This window comes from Sabethes cyaneus, chromosome 2 (assembly GCF_943734655.1).
Source record: "Sabethes cyaneus chromosome 2, idSabCyanKW18_F2, whole genome shotgun sequence".
Taxonomy (NCBI): Eukaryota; Metazoa; Arthropoda; class Insecta; order Diptera; family Culicidae; genus Sabethes; species Sabethes cyaneus.
This window is the reverse complement of record NC_071354.1, coordinates 37,820,696-37,839,242: the sequence shown is the minus strand read 5'-3', so window position 1 is coordinate 37,839,242 and position 18,547 is coordinate 37,820,696. Positions and strand designations below refer to the sequence as shown.

General features: G+C 42.0%; 1 protein-coding gene and 1 non-coding gene across 2 annotated transcripts; both read right to left on the bottom strand.

Annotated features, from left to right (window-relative positions):
• Nucleotides 1–932: 932 nt before the first annotated feature.
• Nucleotides 933–15,745, bottom strand: LOC128734384 (mRNA (2'-O-methyladenosine-N(6)-)-methyltransferase). Its single transcript, XM_053828555.1, has 5 exons — nt 15,326–15,745; nt 3,027–4,660; nt 2,552–2,958; nt 2,340–2,483; nt 933–2,272 (listed from the first exon to the last, which is right to left on the bottom strand). The coding sequence occupies exons 2-5, from the start codon at nt 4,638–4,640 to the stop codon at nt 1,996–1,998; spliced, it is 2,442 nt and encodes an 813-aa protein (XP_053684530.1). The 5' UTR covers nt 4,641–4,660; nt 15,326–15,745; the 3' UTR covers nt 933–1,995.
• On the bottom strand, nt 12,664–12,751 carry LOC128739006 (small nucleolar RNA U3). Its single transcript, XR_008412151.1, has one exon. It is a non-coding gene; the product is annotated as a small nucleolar RNA U3 (small nucleolar RNA).
• Nucleotides 15,746–18,547: the final 2,802 nt, after the last annotated feature.

Below are 18,547 nucleotides of genomic sequence, written 5' to 3'. Positions count from 1 at the left end.
CTTACCTGCTACCAAGGCCGGGTGGCTCAGCCGTCTGCGCAAAATCTTAGTTTTGAGGTCTGGCATCTGGGAACCACGCAGCATCGCACCCTCTAGCTTAGCTACTCAATAGAGTATTACCGGGTATAGCCACGTGGCGGCGCTACGTAGGAGCTTGGACTGGCAAAAGCTATATTGGTCGCTTGATCGTTTGCCTTCCCCATTTCATAACCAACTTTGTAATTTTTCGTTGAATTGCTCATAAATTTGGATAGAGCACACAAATATCAACTATATAAAATAAGAAATTGCATGTTTACTCCAAAAATAAAAGCATGAGATTTTAGAATTTCGGAAATAGGGGCACGTTATGAGTCAGGTAACACAGTAGAATCGCTCTTTTCCCCTTTCTCCACATTTCGTCGATTACGCGCCTTAAAACAAAGATCTGATCAGAGGCTTTCTCAGGATCAGGACCAGAAGATTTCTTTTTTCCTCGTCCAGCCGTAGCGCTTCCGTCCACCCTTTTACCCAGTTTGTCTTCTGTAATTTCCTTTTTGGGTTGCCTGCTTTTGCTTAAGCACACACAGGACGATGTTGTGGTCGCTTCGCAGATGCGAATCGAAGTAAGCTCTGACCGTGGGAATTTTCATAAATTTTATTTCCGTCATTAGGATGTGGTCAAGTTAAGAGGAGCATATTATGGTACTGGTACACTAAGGTGGAGGGGGATACAACAAACTGATATCACCATTGGCGGAGCACATAGCACTAGGTTGCAGTAAGGTTACTAACCCTTGTTCTAACCCTTGTTTCTCTCACTTCATCAGGGCTGGATGTGCCTCTGGGCTCTATTCACTCTTTGTAGGTTCAGCTTCAGCAACAGTGAGTTTCTAACATAATTCACACAAGAAAAGTTTCAGGTTTTCCGCATATATTTTCGTAACATTCGTATATGTCCACACTATCATGGATTAGATTTGTACATCAAATAATTTTTCAACGAGATTACTACATCGAAAAACCATTAGAAAAAAATTCCTGAAGTCGAAGGAAACTAGAAACTATTCAGAACATCTATTCATTTTTTTCCTATCAATTATCTTCAGAGCTAGAAGAAGAATATAAGATTCACTTGGTCGCGTTTTGTGTTTCTTGTTTTGTTAGATTGATCTTTACGGGACTGGTACACATAAATATCTGTGCTCGGCATTACTATATAGTAAAAATATGCGCGTCTATTTGCATTTTAATATAAAATAAATTTAAAATAATATAAAAAATCTCCACAAATGTTTTGAAAACAAATAACAAATTGCCACATTTAGGACTTGTTTTTTCCTTCGCCGGCTGAAAAAAATACCTTCAACCGAAGTTTATCGTCTGCTTACTACGAATTTGATTTTACTCATCTAACTTGCACCGCAGTTGCGCCTAATTTCCCTAGGTAATAGCGTTACGTCTAACTTAATAATATAGCATTACATTAGTGCCACCGTTAGAATTCTCCAACAGTTCGGCGGCTCTCGGCTTAAGACAAACCGAGGCTTACGCGGAGAGCTCGATTAAAAAGAATCAACAACAAATAGTACAACTAAGTTTTAGTTTGCCCATTTTTCACTATCCTAGGCAAAAGTTGTTCACTTTTAATTTTGCTATACAATAGAGGATTAAAATATGTATATGTTCAATAGCTGACTGACTTGGTTTGTTTGTGATTAAAATATTTCCGGCCTCCCTAAGAAGCATGTCACGAACCAAAATTTGCCTGCTGCGGATCATAAATTGTCTGTCTGTCTGTTATTTGCTAGAAAGCTACTATTTACCTACTGCTTTTAACCTGCTTGAATCATCTGAATGTATGTGTGTAGTGATAGACAAAACTTGATGAAACTGACTTGTTGTGTAATAATTATCTTCTGCTGTGTAGTGTCTATTGCTAAGCTGGCTGGTTGTAACAAATGAAATTACGTTGTATCGCACAAAAAGCAGATCAGCGGCGCGTGCACGCACGCCTTAAACGGTTGGTGTTTGTGGTGTTTTGGGTGTGGTTGAGCCCGGCTCACTGTGAGCATTTCCACTGGGCGTTTCCGGCGGACTACTGGCGGCAGCAACCGGAGTCGTTCCGCTGCTTGCAGGTACAACTTTGTCACGTTCCCGTTCCCGTCCCGGGCGGAACGCTTCCAGCAAAGCATCAACGCGGGCCTCGGTCGGACCCCATCGCTGAAATCCAGCATTGTTCTGCAACCATACCACCATGGTACCGTGAATGCTCTTGAAATTTACTTCCGACCTGACGAAAGGTAATTGTTTGTTTGAAGAAATAACTCACTTCACACTCACATAATAAGGTTACTCACTTTGGTATACAGTGCTGCAGCCCATGGCGATACTCATGCTCCATTCCCGTTACGACGACCTGCTTGCGTTTGAAGTGACTATCCTCAATCTTCGACAGGCATTGTAAAGCAGGTTCTTTCCACTCCTGCAGAAAAACTATGAAACTGAAATTTAAAAAATATATATGTTTACACATTGATCACACTTTCTATTGACCATTGTTGCATCACACCTCAACGGATCCGGCGAATCGGTAAGCAACCGATCAATGTGCTGCAGCGTTGCATCGATCAGCTCTTCACAGTAGGGCGGGTTCACCTGGAACGAACCGGATACCGGTTTGAACTCCAGGAACGATCCCCGCGATCCAAAGTAGGAATCCGTATCGCCAAAGGCGGAGCAGTACTGCCGGAAGTAGCAGTTAAGCGGGCTGGCGAAACATTCGAACGTTACACCGAAATGCTGATGGAGACACTCGAAAACTACCGCCGGCAGGGCGGCTTGCGTCAACTCGGGTTCCTGCTGGTTCGGGCTGATGTTGCACAGGAAGGTTGAGTAGCGCTTCAGCATGCAGTACGCCCGGCCGATGAAAAAATCGAACTTTTTGTCATCGAAGCAGTTGTAACGATAAAGTTGCTCCTGTAAAACGAAACCAACAGAAAAGATGTGAACCCCCCAAGGTCTCCATGAAGCAACATTGAGCTTACCAGCTTCTGCAAATGAGAACTGTTGATGGTATGCGTGTCCGCTCCGGAAAGCGAAGTATGCGTATATTTAATAGTCATATGATCCCGGTCCGTGTTGTACTCAATCTGCGGCATGCGTGGTGTCGGAATGGCAAACTGCACCGGGTAACACCATACTTTCCGCATCAGAGGAGGTTGCAGGGGTTGGGTCAATTCCTGGATGCCGCTCTCTTTCAGAATCTGACTGTGTCGATCGCGGATCGCTTTGCAGTGCTGTGCCGACAAGTGGAAAATCTTCGTACACAGCTGTTCGACACTGTTCTGCACGGTATTGATGATGTGCGGTTCACACTGTCGCCTCAAGTGGGTCAGCCGATCCTGGAAGTCTTCATAGCTAGCCCCCACCGTTTTCCGTAACCATTCATATGTTTCCTCGGCATTCCACTTGACTACCTTCTTGCTCTCGACGGAAGCGGACCGGCGCTCGACGATTTTTTTCGCAGCATCACAGTACCGTGACAATTGCTTTCGGGCATCACCGGTGTACTTTGGCTTTACAATTTTGATCGGAATGTCCCGAATTATTTCTCTATACATCTGCTGGGATATCTCCGGTTGGCATACACTCGGAAGCATCGGATCGCACCCTTGGTCGATAATCTTACGCTCCATTAACCAACGGTTAAATGATCCTGCCGGAGGATTGATAGATTCACGTTTAGTGCAGAGATCTTCGTAGGTTTTGTACAACCGCACGGTGAGAACACCACGCATGGCTTCCACTTCCGGGTATGGATGCGGATACATCGTTGGAATGCGGTCGTACATTACAACATTGGTGGGAATCTCCAGATCCCAAGGACCTGGCAAAACGTACTTTTTCAGCGGAGGAGGACCACCCGACCCTTGGTGTTGCTGCTGATGATGGTTCTGGGTGTCTTCGGAGGCTCTCCGTTTCAGTGCGTTATTGTTTTGATGTGGAGCTGGTCCATTTTGGCCAGAATGGCATATTCCAAGGGGGTCTGTCAGTGGATCAAACTGCTGCGTTCCCCTGTTAAGCATCGGTGGCTCCCAAAGAGATTCCCCGGTTAGTTTGTTCCAAAAGTAAGGTCGACCCTCCCGTTTGGACCAGAACTTTCGCCAGCCCTGATTGATCAGCTCCGGGTGCAGTTCTTCGGAGTAACTGGGCCCGGGAGTTTGATTGGGACCAGGGGCCGTTTGCGGAGTGTGGGACATATCCGGAGGAGTGGTTTTTGTTGGGGTCATTGGTGGACCCGATGACGTTGGGCTTGTCGCCTGATGTAGCGGTGTTTGATTCGGGTGTGGATGAGACTGCTGAACCATGGGATGCTGCAAGGGAACTAGCCCCTGCTGCGACTGTGGGAGGTGCATTTGATGGTGTTGTGGGGTTACATGATGCTGCTGCGGCACTGGTTGGTGGTGTGATTGGGGGATAGACTGATGCGGGATTTGAAGTTGCTGTTGTTGCTGCTGCTGTTGCTGTTGATGCTGCTGCTGCTGCTGTTGTTGCTGCTGCTGCTGATGCTGCTCGGTCAGTGCTGGGTTGGTCAACTGTTCCCAGGCGGATGGACCGGACAGGACTGTTTCCTTATTATTTGTGCTAATATCGTTCATTTTTCATAGATTTTTGAAACCTGTAAAAAAGTATAAGTAAACATTTTGTTATTAGACCATTTTGTTGACAATCTCGAGTAAGATTAAGTCATCATATGTGTTTTTCCGCAGGTTTCGCGGGAATTATAATTATACCTATTTCTATTCTGTACGTTTGTACTTGCGAGTTGTGACACATAGACAAATTGTTCATTCATTTATAAAATTAATTCTGTAAATAAATTTGGTATAAGAAGTTGTACCCTTCAACTTGGTCGCAGTAAACAAACGTAGGCTTGGCGTATGACTACGAAGGTATACACTTACAGGTATAGTCTCTCCTTTTAGTATTGATATTAGAGACCTTTCTATAGATTTCGTTTAAAGATATCAAATTTGAAGATTATTAGGTCAAAGTGTATGCCACCGGGCCCCCCTTCCAGTTAGATATATGAATTTGAATAGCTTGCAAAAAACTCAGAGAATGCGCGATTTTTATAGGCAACCGAAATCTCATTTGGATCCCAGTAAAGATGACGATGAAATTTTTGAGGAAAGAGTACAGGCGAGTACAATGCTTCTATTCCAGTTTCGTCCGATTCTGCTTCCGTACATTTTCAGTCGCGTAAAACTCCGGTTCCCGCTTACGGTGATCGCGGCTCACTACGAATCTTCTATCAAAACGTGAGGGGCTACGCACGAAAGTCGACGGTGTCTACTTGGCGGTAATAAAAAACGATTATGATGTTTACGTTCTCACGAAAACTTCGCTGGATAGCGTGCATAAACGAAGAGGTGGAGCGTTAATCGCGATATCAAACTCATATGATACTCGTCGAATCACCGAGAATGTTCCTGACTGTCTTGAACCTGTGTAGGTCAAAATATGTTTTTTTGTGTGGGCTTATCACTTTGACCACAACATTATTGATCTATTGTAAGGTTGCCCGGGTGTATGCTGTATTCTGCACTGCATTTCTGTGCTTTATCATTATTGAGTAAACGATAAGCTTATATTTTTTTTATGCGTGCTTATGTGTTGAGGGTTTTACCCATGCTTCGATGCATGTCGTACTATACCAAACCTGTTTCGCCTCGTTATAGTTAGCACTGGTGAGTCTTCCTGAGGTTCAAGACCATTACCTCATTAGGTCCTCATACCAGTATACCGTAGACCCCCGTTCGTTTGACCGTTTTTAATCTGAACACTTTTTAATTTGAACCCCGTTGGTTTGCACGACGTGCAAATTAAAAATGGTTCAAATGTCATTCTCAATATGGCATCATTTGCTTATGCAGACAATGCACATAAACACGATTTGTTTGTACTGATCTAGCGTGTTTACTCTGTTTCACGTTGCGTTTTTCCAACGATTATGATAGAAATCCGATCGTAGAATGAAATATTCGCTGCTAGCAACTGCAAACTAATCAAACCACCAAAACAATAACAAAGAGCAGGGCGACCAGTTCACACAAGTTTCTGCATATTTCGGGTTACCAGTTGTTCAAATTAAAAATTAACCCCGTTAGTTTGCATGAGTAATCGTTCAAACGAACGGGGGTCCACTGTACTAACCATAAGAAGCGTCTTCGGGATAATGTAGAACTCAGCATGAAGGAAGGGGCCAGAGAATAAACCCATGCTAAAGTCACTTTGACATCGAATGGCCTGATTCTACTCTACCATTCGCTTGTCAAAGCAGACTCGGTAACCTTGCGGCTACAGAGCCCCCCATTTTTTACTTACTTATGTGTCCATGTCCGCTGGTCCGGCAGAACAAAGGGATGAAATCAGATATCTCCGCTGATAACGGTTACCCGCCATAGTTTTTATCTCTCACCAGGACAGGTTCTCGTCTTCAGCCCGGATGTCGTTGGATAAGCTGCGTTGCCATGGGCCTCTGGGTCTGCCACTTCTACGCTGTCCTTGTGAATTCAAGTCTAGTGCTTCTCTGCAGACGTTGTTCGCACCTTTTCTCAAGGTGTGTCCGATCTACTTCCATCTACGTTCACGAATGTCTGTGCTTATCGGCTGTTGATGACACCGACGATGGAGTTCCTCATTGGATATCCAGTTGTCAGGCTACCAGGCACGAATGATATATCGCAGGTACTGGTTAATGAATACCTGCAATTTTTGCGTTGTCTCCGCTGAGACGCACCACATTTCGCAGGCATACAGTAGTACGGATTTAACGTTTGAATTAAAGATTCGGATTTTTGTACGTAGAGGGATCTGGTTTGAGCACCAAATGTTTCGCAGATCTGGCGTTGTCTGGCTACCAAGATATTGAAAGGCGTCTACCTGCTCAACTTGTTATCCCGCTACTGTGAAGTTGGTGGAATTGTCAGTGTTCACTACCATAGACTTAGTTTTTGCTACATTGACTGTTAGACCTGCTTCCTGGGAGCTCTCGGAGAGGTCATCTAACTTGCTCAATATCGGCATTGTGCGAACAAGACAAGTACCGCTATTCTATATTTCGAACGAATGGGTTATTCGAACGATACTGAATGGTATTCTTCAATCCACCAGCAAAATCTAATGGGCAAAATAACTCGTTCAAAACATGTCGAACGAAATAAAGACCCGTTCGAAATACAGAATAAGGGTGAATGTCGACGGCTAGGTCGAGGTCATTTAGCTGCTTCATCGTCAGAGGGTTCCAAGGCGATTCTCGATTTGGTCTACTGTCAATCGCTCCAACTAATATCTCATCCATACCGTTGAGAAACAGAAGCGGTGATAAAATGTAGCCCTGTCTTACGCCAGCAGTATCCCTTATGGGGTCGGACAAGATGCCGTCGTGCAAAACCTTGCACGAGAACGCCTCGTACTGAGCCTCCTCTACGCCTAAGTGCGCCCAGACGCTTTCGTGGTTGAGTCGGTCGAACGCCTTTTCGAAGTCAACGAACATCAGCAAAAGAGAGTCCTGAAATTCGTTGATCTGCTCCAGTCTATCCCTTAATTATTTCAACGAACTGTAGGCGTCATACACTGCTGGTTTTGTTGGTCTCTGATATTTGAAACTCGGAAGAGTTGTTCAAAATGTTCAGATCGCTTAAACTGTTCTGTACGGTCAGTCAGTAGCTGACCAGCTCTGTCCTTCAGCGGCATCTTTGTATTCTTCCTGGCAGCACTAAGGCGGCGAGAAATCTCGTACAACAAACGGTTATCACCAACGGCGGCGGTGGTTTCCCTTTGTTCGGCTAGGGAGTTAGTCCAGGCTCGCTTGTCCCGCCTACAAGCACGTTTAACAGCCCGCTCCAGTTCGGCGTATCGTTGACGGGCAGCTGTCTTAGCCGATCTGGTCCGCGCTCGCTCAATGCCGGCTTTCGCCTCTCTCCGCTCGTCGATCTTCCTCCAAGTTTCATCCGATATCCACTCCCTCAGCTCGCTGCGCGCTTTGCCGAGGGTTTCATCACTGGCCGTGATGAGGGCGTTCTTGATGCCAGTCCATTGCTCTTCGACGCTTCCACCAGGTGGCAACTCCGAGGGTCGGGATTCAAGTTGTCAACATATCCACTATAATAAATAGTATACGCACTGGCGCCGTGTACATTCCCCCTGAGAAACGTTGTGACTCTAGCATTATGCAAGAATTGGGTGTTTTGAAATCAATCATCAATACGATGAACCTGCATGATGTACTACTGTTACTTGGCGATTTTAACCAGCCGGAAGGGGTCAATCCCGGTGTAGTGGTTAGCATTTCCGTCTCTCACACCGAGGACCCAGGTTCAAATCCCAGCCCCACAGAAAGTCACAAATGACCCAAGCTGTTAAAGTGACTATAATCAAAGCAAACTGAACAAACTCGGCTGCTCGGCAAGATTCTGCAAATGGTAGATCCCATCTCGCACAAAGGCAGCTATATGTGCAAATTAGTAATAATCAAACCATTGGTTTTACAAACACGTCAGGCGTCCCACAAGGTAGCAATTTGAGGCCACTACTCATCTCTTTATATATAAACGATGCGCAATCTGATGCGCTGAGAATTGCAGAGACCTTCAGAATCATTTAGATATTTTCAGTCACTGCCGTGCAAGAAATCTGTTGACGTTGAATGTCGACAAATGTTTTTCCATCTGTTATCGTCGTACTAGAAATGCGATAATGTTTGACTACGAGGTAGGGTTGCCAAGTCTGAAAATTACAAAAACTAGCCGTTCGGTCCTGCCTTTAAAAATTCCGGGGAGAGGGGGGGGGAGTTATAGCAGCATATTAGAGGATTTGCCTGGAGTAACCAGCACAGAGAGAAAGTGGAAGGTCGATTGACAGTTGTAAATGGGATGAGCAGTCAGTTGTGGAGGTAGCGAACGGCAGGACATCACAGTCGCAACAACGAACAATGAATGGATTATTGAAGATACCTAATTTTAGAGTGACAACTACTTGCTTCTGGCGCTAGTGGACAATTCAATGTATATTACAACCAGAAACAAGGTATTGTCACTGCAAAATTGGCTATCTTCAATGATCCACTGCTCAGAATTGCTAATAAATTTATCCGAAAATTTAACAAATCAGGAAAAAAAGTACAATTCCGGCTTCACATATCGGAAAACCGGCCTTTTTACTTAGTAGAGCTGAATAAGTGAAAGAGCTTGGAATCGTTCTTGATGAAAAGCTGACTCTAAAGCCCTATATATCTGCAATCATCGAGAAATCAAACTGTTACCCTGGCTTAATGTTCAAAAATGCTAGAGAATTTAATGATCCACTCTGCTTTAAAACCCTCTACTGGTCCCTCGTTCGGTCTACACTAGAATTCACCAGTATTGTAAGGTGCCTTCAAAAAACCCTCTGGATTATCCGTCTAGAGAGCGTACAACGCAATTTGCTCGGTATGCTCTGCGTCAACTACCACAGAACTTACCCCCATATGACGATAGTTGTAAATTGCTTAGAATTGAAACATTGGCCAAAAGGAGACATATGTCACAAGCAATTTTTGTTTGTAAGCTGGTAAATGCCCAAGTCTCGGACGTCTGGGGAGCGGTCAATGCGGCTGTACTTGAGCTACAAAACCGCTGGAGAGCCGATCAACGGCGAATAAATAGCCTAACTACCACAGTCCAGTAGTTATCTAAGAGGGTGCGTTAAGCATAATAGTCCCTCCCTGAAGTAATACCGATAAGGTGGAGACTGGAGTAGGGTTTTAGTGGGTCTGGATCATCACGCCCCATTAGGGGGGTCGGGATACTTTCCCTATTCGTAAAAAAAATGCCCAAATTGATGCGCCAGATCTACTTTCATAGATTGGAATGTCAAACTTTTTTTCGGCTATAAATCAAATAATTCACTAAATTGAAAATTGACTCATTTTGTTCGTGATCGATTCTTCTGAAATCCGTCCGAAGAAATTATGCAAATGCTGCAAAGGGCACGTGGAGCAGCGTTTATGTTGATTTGAGCGAGGATATTTAGAGAGTCCTATTCATTCAGTCAAACTTTCCTGATGCAGAGTATGCTATCAATATTCTTTCTTTTGGCGAGTTTCCATATCGAATAGTTTATAGGGGTCTTGATACGGCGGGAGCACTAAAGGGTTTTGCCAGGAAAGAAATCTCAATACGTACCGTAAAAATTTCCTTTGAACTGCTTTTAGTGTGGAAGACCAAATTCATGTGATAAGGGCTCTAAACTATGGCAGCGTATTCTAAGATAGAGCGTACGATAGAACAATACAAAGTGCGTAAACGGTACGGATCTTTGAACGCTTTGGACACACGAAATTTAAAGCCTAAATTCTGATTGACTTTGGATACAATATAGGAGTATTGCCCCAGAAAGTTGAGGTTCGAGTCGAATAGCATGCTAGATCTTTGACAACATGTACCCTTTTCAAGCGCTCACTGCCTATGTGATAAGTCCAAGTAAGGAGTTTTACCTTACGGCTAAAGAAAATAACCGAGCACCGATACTGATGAGCTTTTGCAATTTGTGGCAATCTTCAAACGACTTGACCAGTGCGTAAATTTTTACGTCATTAGCGTAGAGCAGTCTACAACCTGGAAGTAAAATACATACGTCGATGACAAATTCCGGGAGATTAGTGTGGATCCAGGGTAGAATTCCTGCTCATCACAAGAGATGTGTTGTTTTGCTACGTACATCAGCTGTTTGCTTATAAGACTTTCAAGCAGTTTAGAGTCACTACCCAGAGAGGTAATTCCAGGGTTTGAAATGGGGAAGGCAAATGAGGAAGCATCCAACATAGCTCCAGCCATCCCAAGCCCCTACCTAGCGCCTCCACGTGACCTTACCCGGTAATGCTCTATTGAGTAACCAAGCTAGGAGGTGCCATGCTGTGTGGTTCCCGGCTGTCTGATCTCGAAACTGCGAGTTTGGGTGACGGCTGAGTCACAAAGTTTAAATAATGCTCATGGATACCAGAAGAAAAACAAATTAGTTATGAAAGCACTTATGGAAACTCAAACGATGCAACTCTACTCCATTCGAAGGACTGCTGGTGAGTTTGTTCTATTTTTGCCCATATATCGTCATATATTGTATATTCATATAACACATATTTTATTATATGTAGTGCCATACACCATCATTATAGTAAAGGGGAGGGAGCATCAGGGTATCGAACACCCCACTGTCACAAATGTCATTCCCATACATTTTTCGTGTAGCCAAAATCTCATCTAGCCCATAACAAACTTTGCCTCGGACCAAATGTATTTGCGAGTAGCCCGCTCTAACTTCAGCCTCGGATGAATGTGTATTGGTAAGCGCTCGAACAAAGTTACTTTTTTGCGTTTTTTCTTTTTGTGTCGGACGTGTAGGAAGCGTAAAAAGATGTTAGCCGCTTCTTTACCCTTCAGTTTCATACGCCTGGTATCGAATGAATCGAAGACTGGATGAGGGATGTGGTAATCAGCCCAAGTCATATTAGGTCGGAGAGGATTTTGACGCGCCCTTCTAGCACACAAATCATCACGCAAGAAAAGTTTGCATGGCGAAGTTATGTACCTAGAAACCGGAGGTCTATGCTGGTAGGAGTGTCTTATATTCCCGTAGAATCATGTAAGCGAAATTGCTTATAGATCCCCCCGACCCCTTTTGGTCCTTCACGCCCAGCAGTGACATGAAAGTTGCTGGGTAGATGCATTTGATTCTGCAATAATTCTACTTGCATACAATGGGAAACCCTTGAGGTGATGGTGGCTACACACACACTACTCAGAGAGGTAACCACGGTAGTTGGTCACGTCATACCGGAAATAAGACGGACTCCTTCCAGGCATGTGAGAACGTCAATTTTGATATGGAGTGATTATAAACAGCAGTAAAAGGTGCAAAAAGAGCATCACATTTCTCAAAAATAATCAGTTCAATGTCATCTGGTCCAAACTGGCACGATGATTTTAATTTTTAGATCGCATTTTTATTGTCTCCTTCCGTAAACATCACATTGCGCATTTCTAAAATATATTCAATATTCAGAAGCGGAGAGTTTGCTAAATCATTATTGTTAGACATTACCCATGGCAGACCTAGTGTTTTAAGTTGAAAATGTCGCGAACTTGGGCGTGCGACAAAGTGATTGAAACGTTTGAAATAATAATGTCCTGTTACCTACGTTTCCACACGAGACATCAATTTTGCTTACACTCTAATAGAATATTATGATAATGCAGAGAATTATGAGAATGATAAATTTTTTTTAACACTACTACTACGAACGACTCTTGACCGACGGATACAAATACCTATCGAATTGGTTGAGAAATGATCTAGTCATTAGCGCTCAAAACCTACATTTTTTCAATGTGCTCGTAATTTCTGATTTTTTGGAATGACCTACCTTTACTACCTTCCAGTAAGACGTCCTACGGCAAAAGAATTAGTAGAAATAATAAAACTAAATATATTCGCTGATTCCTTGTACAAAAGGACGTTCGGTCATTGGGCGAATGATTTGCTATTGAATTGGCATTCCCCCTTTTGCCTTTAGCGCATTTTTGTTCAAAGATCAGATATTACATATAACAAAATTACAACCGTGCAAAGGTAAAAGGACTTGCTACTCTCCACCCAGCTCAAAATGTTCCTTTGAAAAAAAAATTAGTGAAAACTAGCCTACAGAAATTATCCTGTGAAGCACAGTCTTGCTCAAAAAGTTCTGTCAGGCCATTTCTGTTTTATAAGATGTGCAAATCAACAGTAGTTTCAAATATTTTTTGAAACGATGGTTCTACAATTGATGAAGGGACGGTAGGGGAAAGAAATGAAAAGGGGGGGGGGGGTATATCGGTAGCTACGCTTGACAAGTAGTCATTTTGACTCCTACCTTTTGTCCAATGCTGGAAGGTGCATGAGTCGAACCATGCTATAATCTGAGATTATAATCGGGTTCGAACCCACAACACCCACCAGGGCATGTGGTTCGCTGGTACTTGTACCTTTGAACCATAGAGGCGCTGGACAAAAGGAGACTGCAAAATCCCCTTATCAAGATAGTGACGTGTTTTGGTTGGGTTATCGACACATATTGTGCCTCTTCCTACATCAATTGCAGATTACCACCGAGCGAGAAGTTTAAATCTAATTGGTTTTTTACTGGCAGGACGACACTATGCCGGCCCTTACGACTTGCAAGGTACTGCCCGTGACGTTATTCGTCTGTTAGCGTGTGTTAGCCACGTTTCTCGGCGCGGGTTTTCAAGGGAAGGCCCCGTTCCTATGAAATAGATTAATCTCAAGTTTTTAGTCTTGACCTTGAAATGCGGTCATACATATATATTAATATTTTTTGAAACGAAAGTAAATTTTAAAAGTGATGAGGCCATAAAAAAGTTCAAACATTCTAGTAACAACAGCGAACGCCATGTGGCAAATCTTCAAATATGCATAGCATTACGCATAGATCAAGAAAAACAAACTGAACTGATCCATTGTCCAAAACTAACTGATGCTAGTCAGCTGTAGTGCTGCACCGTGATGGTACCTATCGTAAGTAATGAGCCAGCAAAGCTAAGCACTCATTTAAATCTTTGCTACATTCAAAACAATTCACACGCGACTAGAGGCGCTCTCCCAACGGTAGCGGCACTATAACAGCCGGTGTTGTTTCCGCTCTAAATGAAAGAAACGAAAAGCAACAGCTCTGCCAGCATAATCTCCGATCCAGAGCCGACCGGTCACATGTCCCGGCTCTTCCGGAAAGCACATCCGCTAGTCACCTTTCCAACTAGGTTTATCCTCTTCGGCAGTCCGCGAGCGACTGTTTGAGTTGGTACGAATTTTGAAGTTCAAGCGGTTCTCTGTTTTGGTTGGTTCATTTGTCGGGTGGTGGTTTGACCAGACAGTCGAGTCGAGTCGATGTAAAAGACAGGCGAACAAAATAAAAGAGGGTGGTGGGGTGCAGACTATACTAGCCGGGAGGGTGAGTGGAACACCACGATGAGAACACATACAAAAGCCGGGGACAGAAGTAATGGATCATTTCGTAGAAACTGTAGTTTGCAAGTTTTATATTAAAACTAAGTGCTGCCAGCCGGAACATTCTTGTATAATCTACATATTAGGTTTAATATTAATAAAATAGCAAATAGCTAGGTGCTAATAAAGATTTTTAATTGTTAAAATACAATTAAAAGCCCTGAAATTGGTTCAGAAAGCACGTATTTTCAGCGTTATCGAATCGAATCAACTTCAGTTTTGGAATTAATTCAATTAACATAGTTACTTAAAATAAAATTTTATTTTAAAAAACTGCTTGATATATATAATTCTCGGGTAATTTTTCAAATAGACCTATGTGACAATGAGATCCTCTTCGTGTCTCCTCTAATGCATTTTAACACATCAGCTTTGTATGAAGCGGTTGCGGGTCACTAGTTTGCTAAATTTTCTGAAAGTTTTCTTTTCTATGCCCTTATGTAGCCGTAAAAAGCGCATAAGAGCCAAATATATAATATGTTGAACATCATCCGTGATGATTTGGCAGTTTTCTAGGCTTGTTTTAACAACTATGAGGAAACGTAAAAAACGGTCGTAAAAAAGAGGACGTTAATTCAAATTTTGGACGCAAAACGAAAGAATAATACAAATTTCGGATGTAAAAAACTGGAAGTAAAATGAATGGACATAAAAACAGATTCTAGTGTATTTTGTGATCTAATTTTAAAAGTAATCATAATCAATAAATCATGCCGTCTAAGCAGATAAAGATTTTCTAACACACTCCGAATTGCTGGTTTATTACGGCTGAAGTCAAACCTATGAAAGGTCTATGAAAACGCCCCAAAAACCAATTGAAAAAATTAACGCAATTAACCAATGTAACATGGCAAAAATGCTAATTGGCAACACTGAAACGGCTAACACACACACTCAAGATCGCTGCAAGAGTGTCCATTATCTCTGTATTATAAAGATATCGCTACAACATGGAAAGTGAACAGAAACACTTCGAACGCACCGCTGTGCGGAACGCCCTGTACGTGGCGAATTCGGAAAGGAATTCTAACGCTGCTTGCCGAGGAAGGATTCGTAGGTTTGAAAATTGATTTTTTTCCTTTTTTTAACCAAAAATTTTTACTCAATCTTTAAAATTACTTGTTTTGTTTTGTCAGAGACGCATTTTGCTTTGCAGACTGATAGATTTATAATTTAAATCTAGCTGTTCAATTTGTCGGAATTTTCGAATCAAACTATTTCACTTTGGAAACAAGATACTCACTCGACAACAGTACACTGTGGAGAGCGGACGCGATTTTCTTCTTCGCTGTGACCAAGCGCGAATTTTTCAGATCAACAAATCCCGTATTTACGGCTTCTGCAGTGACTTTCCGAACCCGGTTTACAAATCAGTAATACAAGAGCATCGAAACAAGCACAGCATACACCAATTTGATCGGCTGGGTAAAGTTTTTGCTGCGTTTCAAATTTTTTCACTTGCTTGACGCGAAAAACAGTTTGTTGCAAAAGGCGACAATTTTTCAGCGATTCTTCTTCACCATGTATCACTCACTTTTCCAGTGTACTCCAATATTTTTGAAAACTGCAGCACTTGAACTAACTAGTTACTACAAAATTTCCCGCTAATACATCGCGCAGAACGTATTTTGGGACAAAAACTTCACCAGCACAGAAAATCACTACGTTCACCTACTGTACGCCATTTGCATTTTCTGATCGTTCGCGTTTCTCGATTGAAAAATGAAAACTGAGACCCAGCTCGTTGCTCTCGCGTTTTTGTGCCGCGAGCAATTGACGCGATTAAATTCTGCCTGAGAGAACAACAAACGAGAGAGAGTACAGTGAAGGCATCGGACTGTCCCGACTGTCCGATCTACACTGTACGTAAAACAAGGAGGCACAGCAAGCTGTTCAGTACATGAGTGAAAGAGAAGGCGATAGATGCAGATAAACAGCGCCACGGAGAGCCAACGGAACGAGAAACGACTGCGTCGTTCGTCTCACCGGTGAGAAGGCGATGACAGCAACAGAGAAGTTTGTTTCCTTTGCGATCAGCGCTGCCAATTTTCAATATTTTTAAATAAAACGGACTGAAAACCTTTAGGGATGCTGGGATATGGTTCACGGTTTTTAACGGTAAAATCAAAAGGTTTATACAAATTTACTCTTGAAATTCCACTAGCATGAACCTTTGCTCATGTCTCATGTGAGCTTCTTTAATGTACAAAATGTTTTTCTAAACCCCGGTATTTTCAACCCGTTCTGCATAAGTCACGTCGAGCAACTCGGCTCGACTCAGTCAATCCCGAAAAAAATTTACACTAAATTTTGTAGCAGAAACAACCCGAAAAAAAATTTACATTAAATTTTGTAGTAGAAACGGTAGAAACAATGCATCTACAACAGTTTTTATTGTGAACATTGAAACTTATGGTAAATTTACTGTAAAAGTGCCTCAAATCAAAATTTTATTAACATTTTTGTTTCTTATTTCGCGCTATAGAATTGGCCATATTTCATCATAAATTTACTGCCTTTTTTAACTATACTTTGTTTTTTTACGCCTAAGAAAATTGCCATAAAAGGACGATAACTTTGACTGTATATGAAAACTTTTGTTCGCGAAAAACTAACTTTTTTATTGTTAAGATACTTAACAACTTTGCATCCTACTGTTACCATAACTTTTCTCATCGTGCTATGGTTATTTTTTTTTCGAGAGTGCTTCTACAACTGTTTTTATTGTGAACATTGAAACTTATGGTAAATTTATTGTAAAAGTGCCTCAAATTCAAATTTTATTCATATTTTTATATGATATTTTATGCTATAAATTGGCCATTTGATCATAAATTTACTAGTTATGTACCCGGAAAAAATAACCATTACACGAAGGTAACAGTAGGATACAGAATACTATAAAAACAATAAAATTTATCGTCCAAACTATCAAACTTATTGTTGGCCACCATAACTTTCATGGTTTTCATAGATTCTACCATAAAAATGACGGGTTGTTAAGTAACTTAACAATAAAAAAAATCGATTTTTTCGCGAACAAAAACTTTCATTTACAGTGAAAGCTATCGTCCTGTTATGGTAATTTTTTTTAAGCGAAAAAATAAAATATAATTAAAAGAAAGCAGTAGATGTGTGATGAAATATGGCCAATTCCATTGCTTATAAGAAACGAAAATATGAATTAAATTTGAATTGGAGACACTTTAACAATAAATTTACCATAATTTTCAATGTTCACAATAAAAACTGTTGTAGACGCATTGTTTCTACCACCCCATCGACATCTCTATATCGAGCTGCAGTGAACGTCAGCGACAGCATGTCCGGGGCTCAAAATTTGACAGCGGGCCCAAATCAGACTGCTGGCAGTTGAATGAAACGCAGTGCTGACAAGCTATCTCATTTTCGCACACACGAGATGTTGGCGGTGAAAACATGGTTGCCTGCCGATGGGGTGGTTTCTACTCCACTCAAAATAATTTTCATCTTCGTGTTATGGTTTTTTTATCCGGGTCAACAAAAAATCAATTCCGATTGGCCTTGCCAGCGTTGCTGATATTGTTCAGGGTTTTGCGTGAGAAAAAAAGAAAGAAGTATTTTTGCTTTTGTCAACACTCACGCGTTGACAGTTCGGCACGGGATTTCCTGTAAGTGCAAGCAGCCTACGAAATCTCTTTCAACGCTGGCAAGGCCAATTTTTTACGCAAGTTCTTGTGAGAATAAATCTAGATAGAATTGGGTCCTAAAATTTGTGATAAAAAGATGATTTTTTTAGAAGGAACGATAAAGCTTCCCATTATGATTACCAGAGTATAGTTTTTTCTTTTTTAAAAAGATGCAGAGCATTAAAAATTAAAAAACAAAAATATTGTAATTTATTCTCCCTTGACATTAGAGATCTTCCTTGACATAACGAAAATAACACGTTTCTGGCAACAATGATAACTTTTTGTCACTGGCAACTCTGGTTTGACATTAGAGCAGTTGATCGTTTTGACAGTTACAGCTTCGCAGTTGTCTCTTGTGCTTGTCTGCGTTTTGCTGGTCGTGAGGAAGAGGAAGTGGAACATCAAATATGTACTAGTTATCTGATAAAAGTTTTGATTCGGGCAATGTATTCCAATCCATAGATTCACGGTGCTAGACTTTGTCCACATCTAGTTTGCGCTAAGAACGACTAAACGATGTCAAACTGATGGCCAACAGTATAATCTCGGTACAATTGACCCCGCAGAACAGTATGAAAAAAAAACGCCAGCCGAAACTGACACCGTATAATCAATCAGATTGGTATGTTCTGCTACTCCGACGTAAATCAGCAGTAGGGCGAACGGCTGACCAAAAATTTCTGTGCGTTTCTAACCAAACGGTCGCATTTCGATGGCGGGTGTTGCATCCGAAAACTGACTTTTTGCAACTTTTGACTTTTTGATACACTTATCACATGAACGTGAAGGTAAAC

What these genes read in the sequence shown, in the direction of transcription:
- LOC128734384 (XM_053828555.1), bottom strand. Translation starts at nt 4,640, where the DNA reads ATGAACGATATTAGCACAAATAATAAGGAAACAGTCCTGTCCGGTCCA. An exon ending in GATTCGCCGGATCCGTTGAG is followed by an intron (nt 2,484 to 2,551) that starts GTGTGATGCAAC and finishes TTTAAATTTCAG; the next exon opens with TTTCATAGTTTTTCTGCAGG. An exon ending in CTGCAGCACTGTATACCAAA is followed by an intron (nt 2,273 to 2,339) that starts GTGAGTAACCTT and finishes ACCTTTCGTCAG; the next exon opens with GTCGGAAGTAAATTTCAAGA.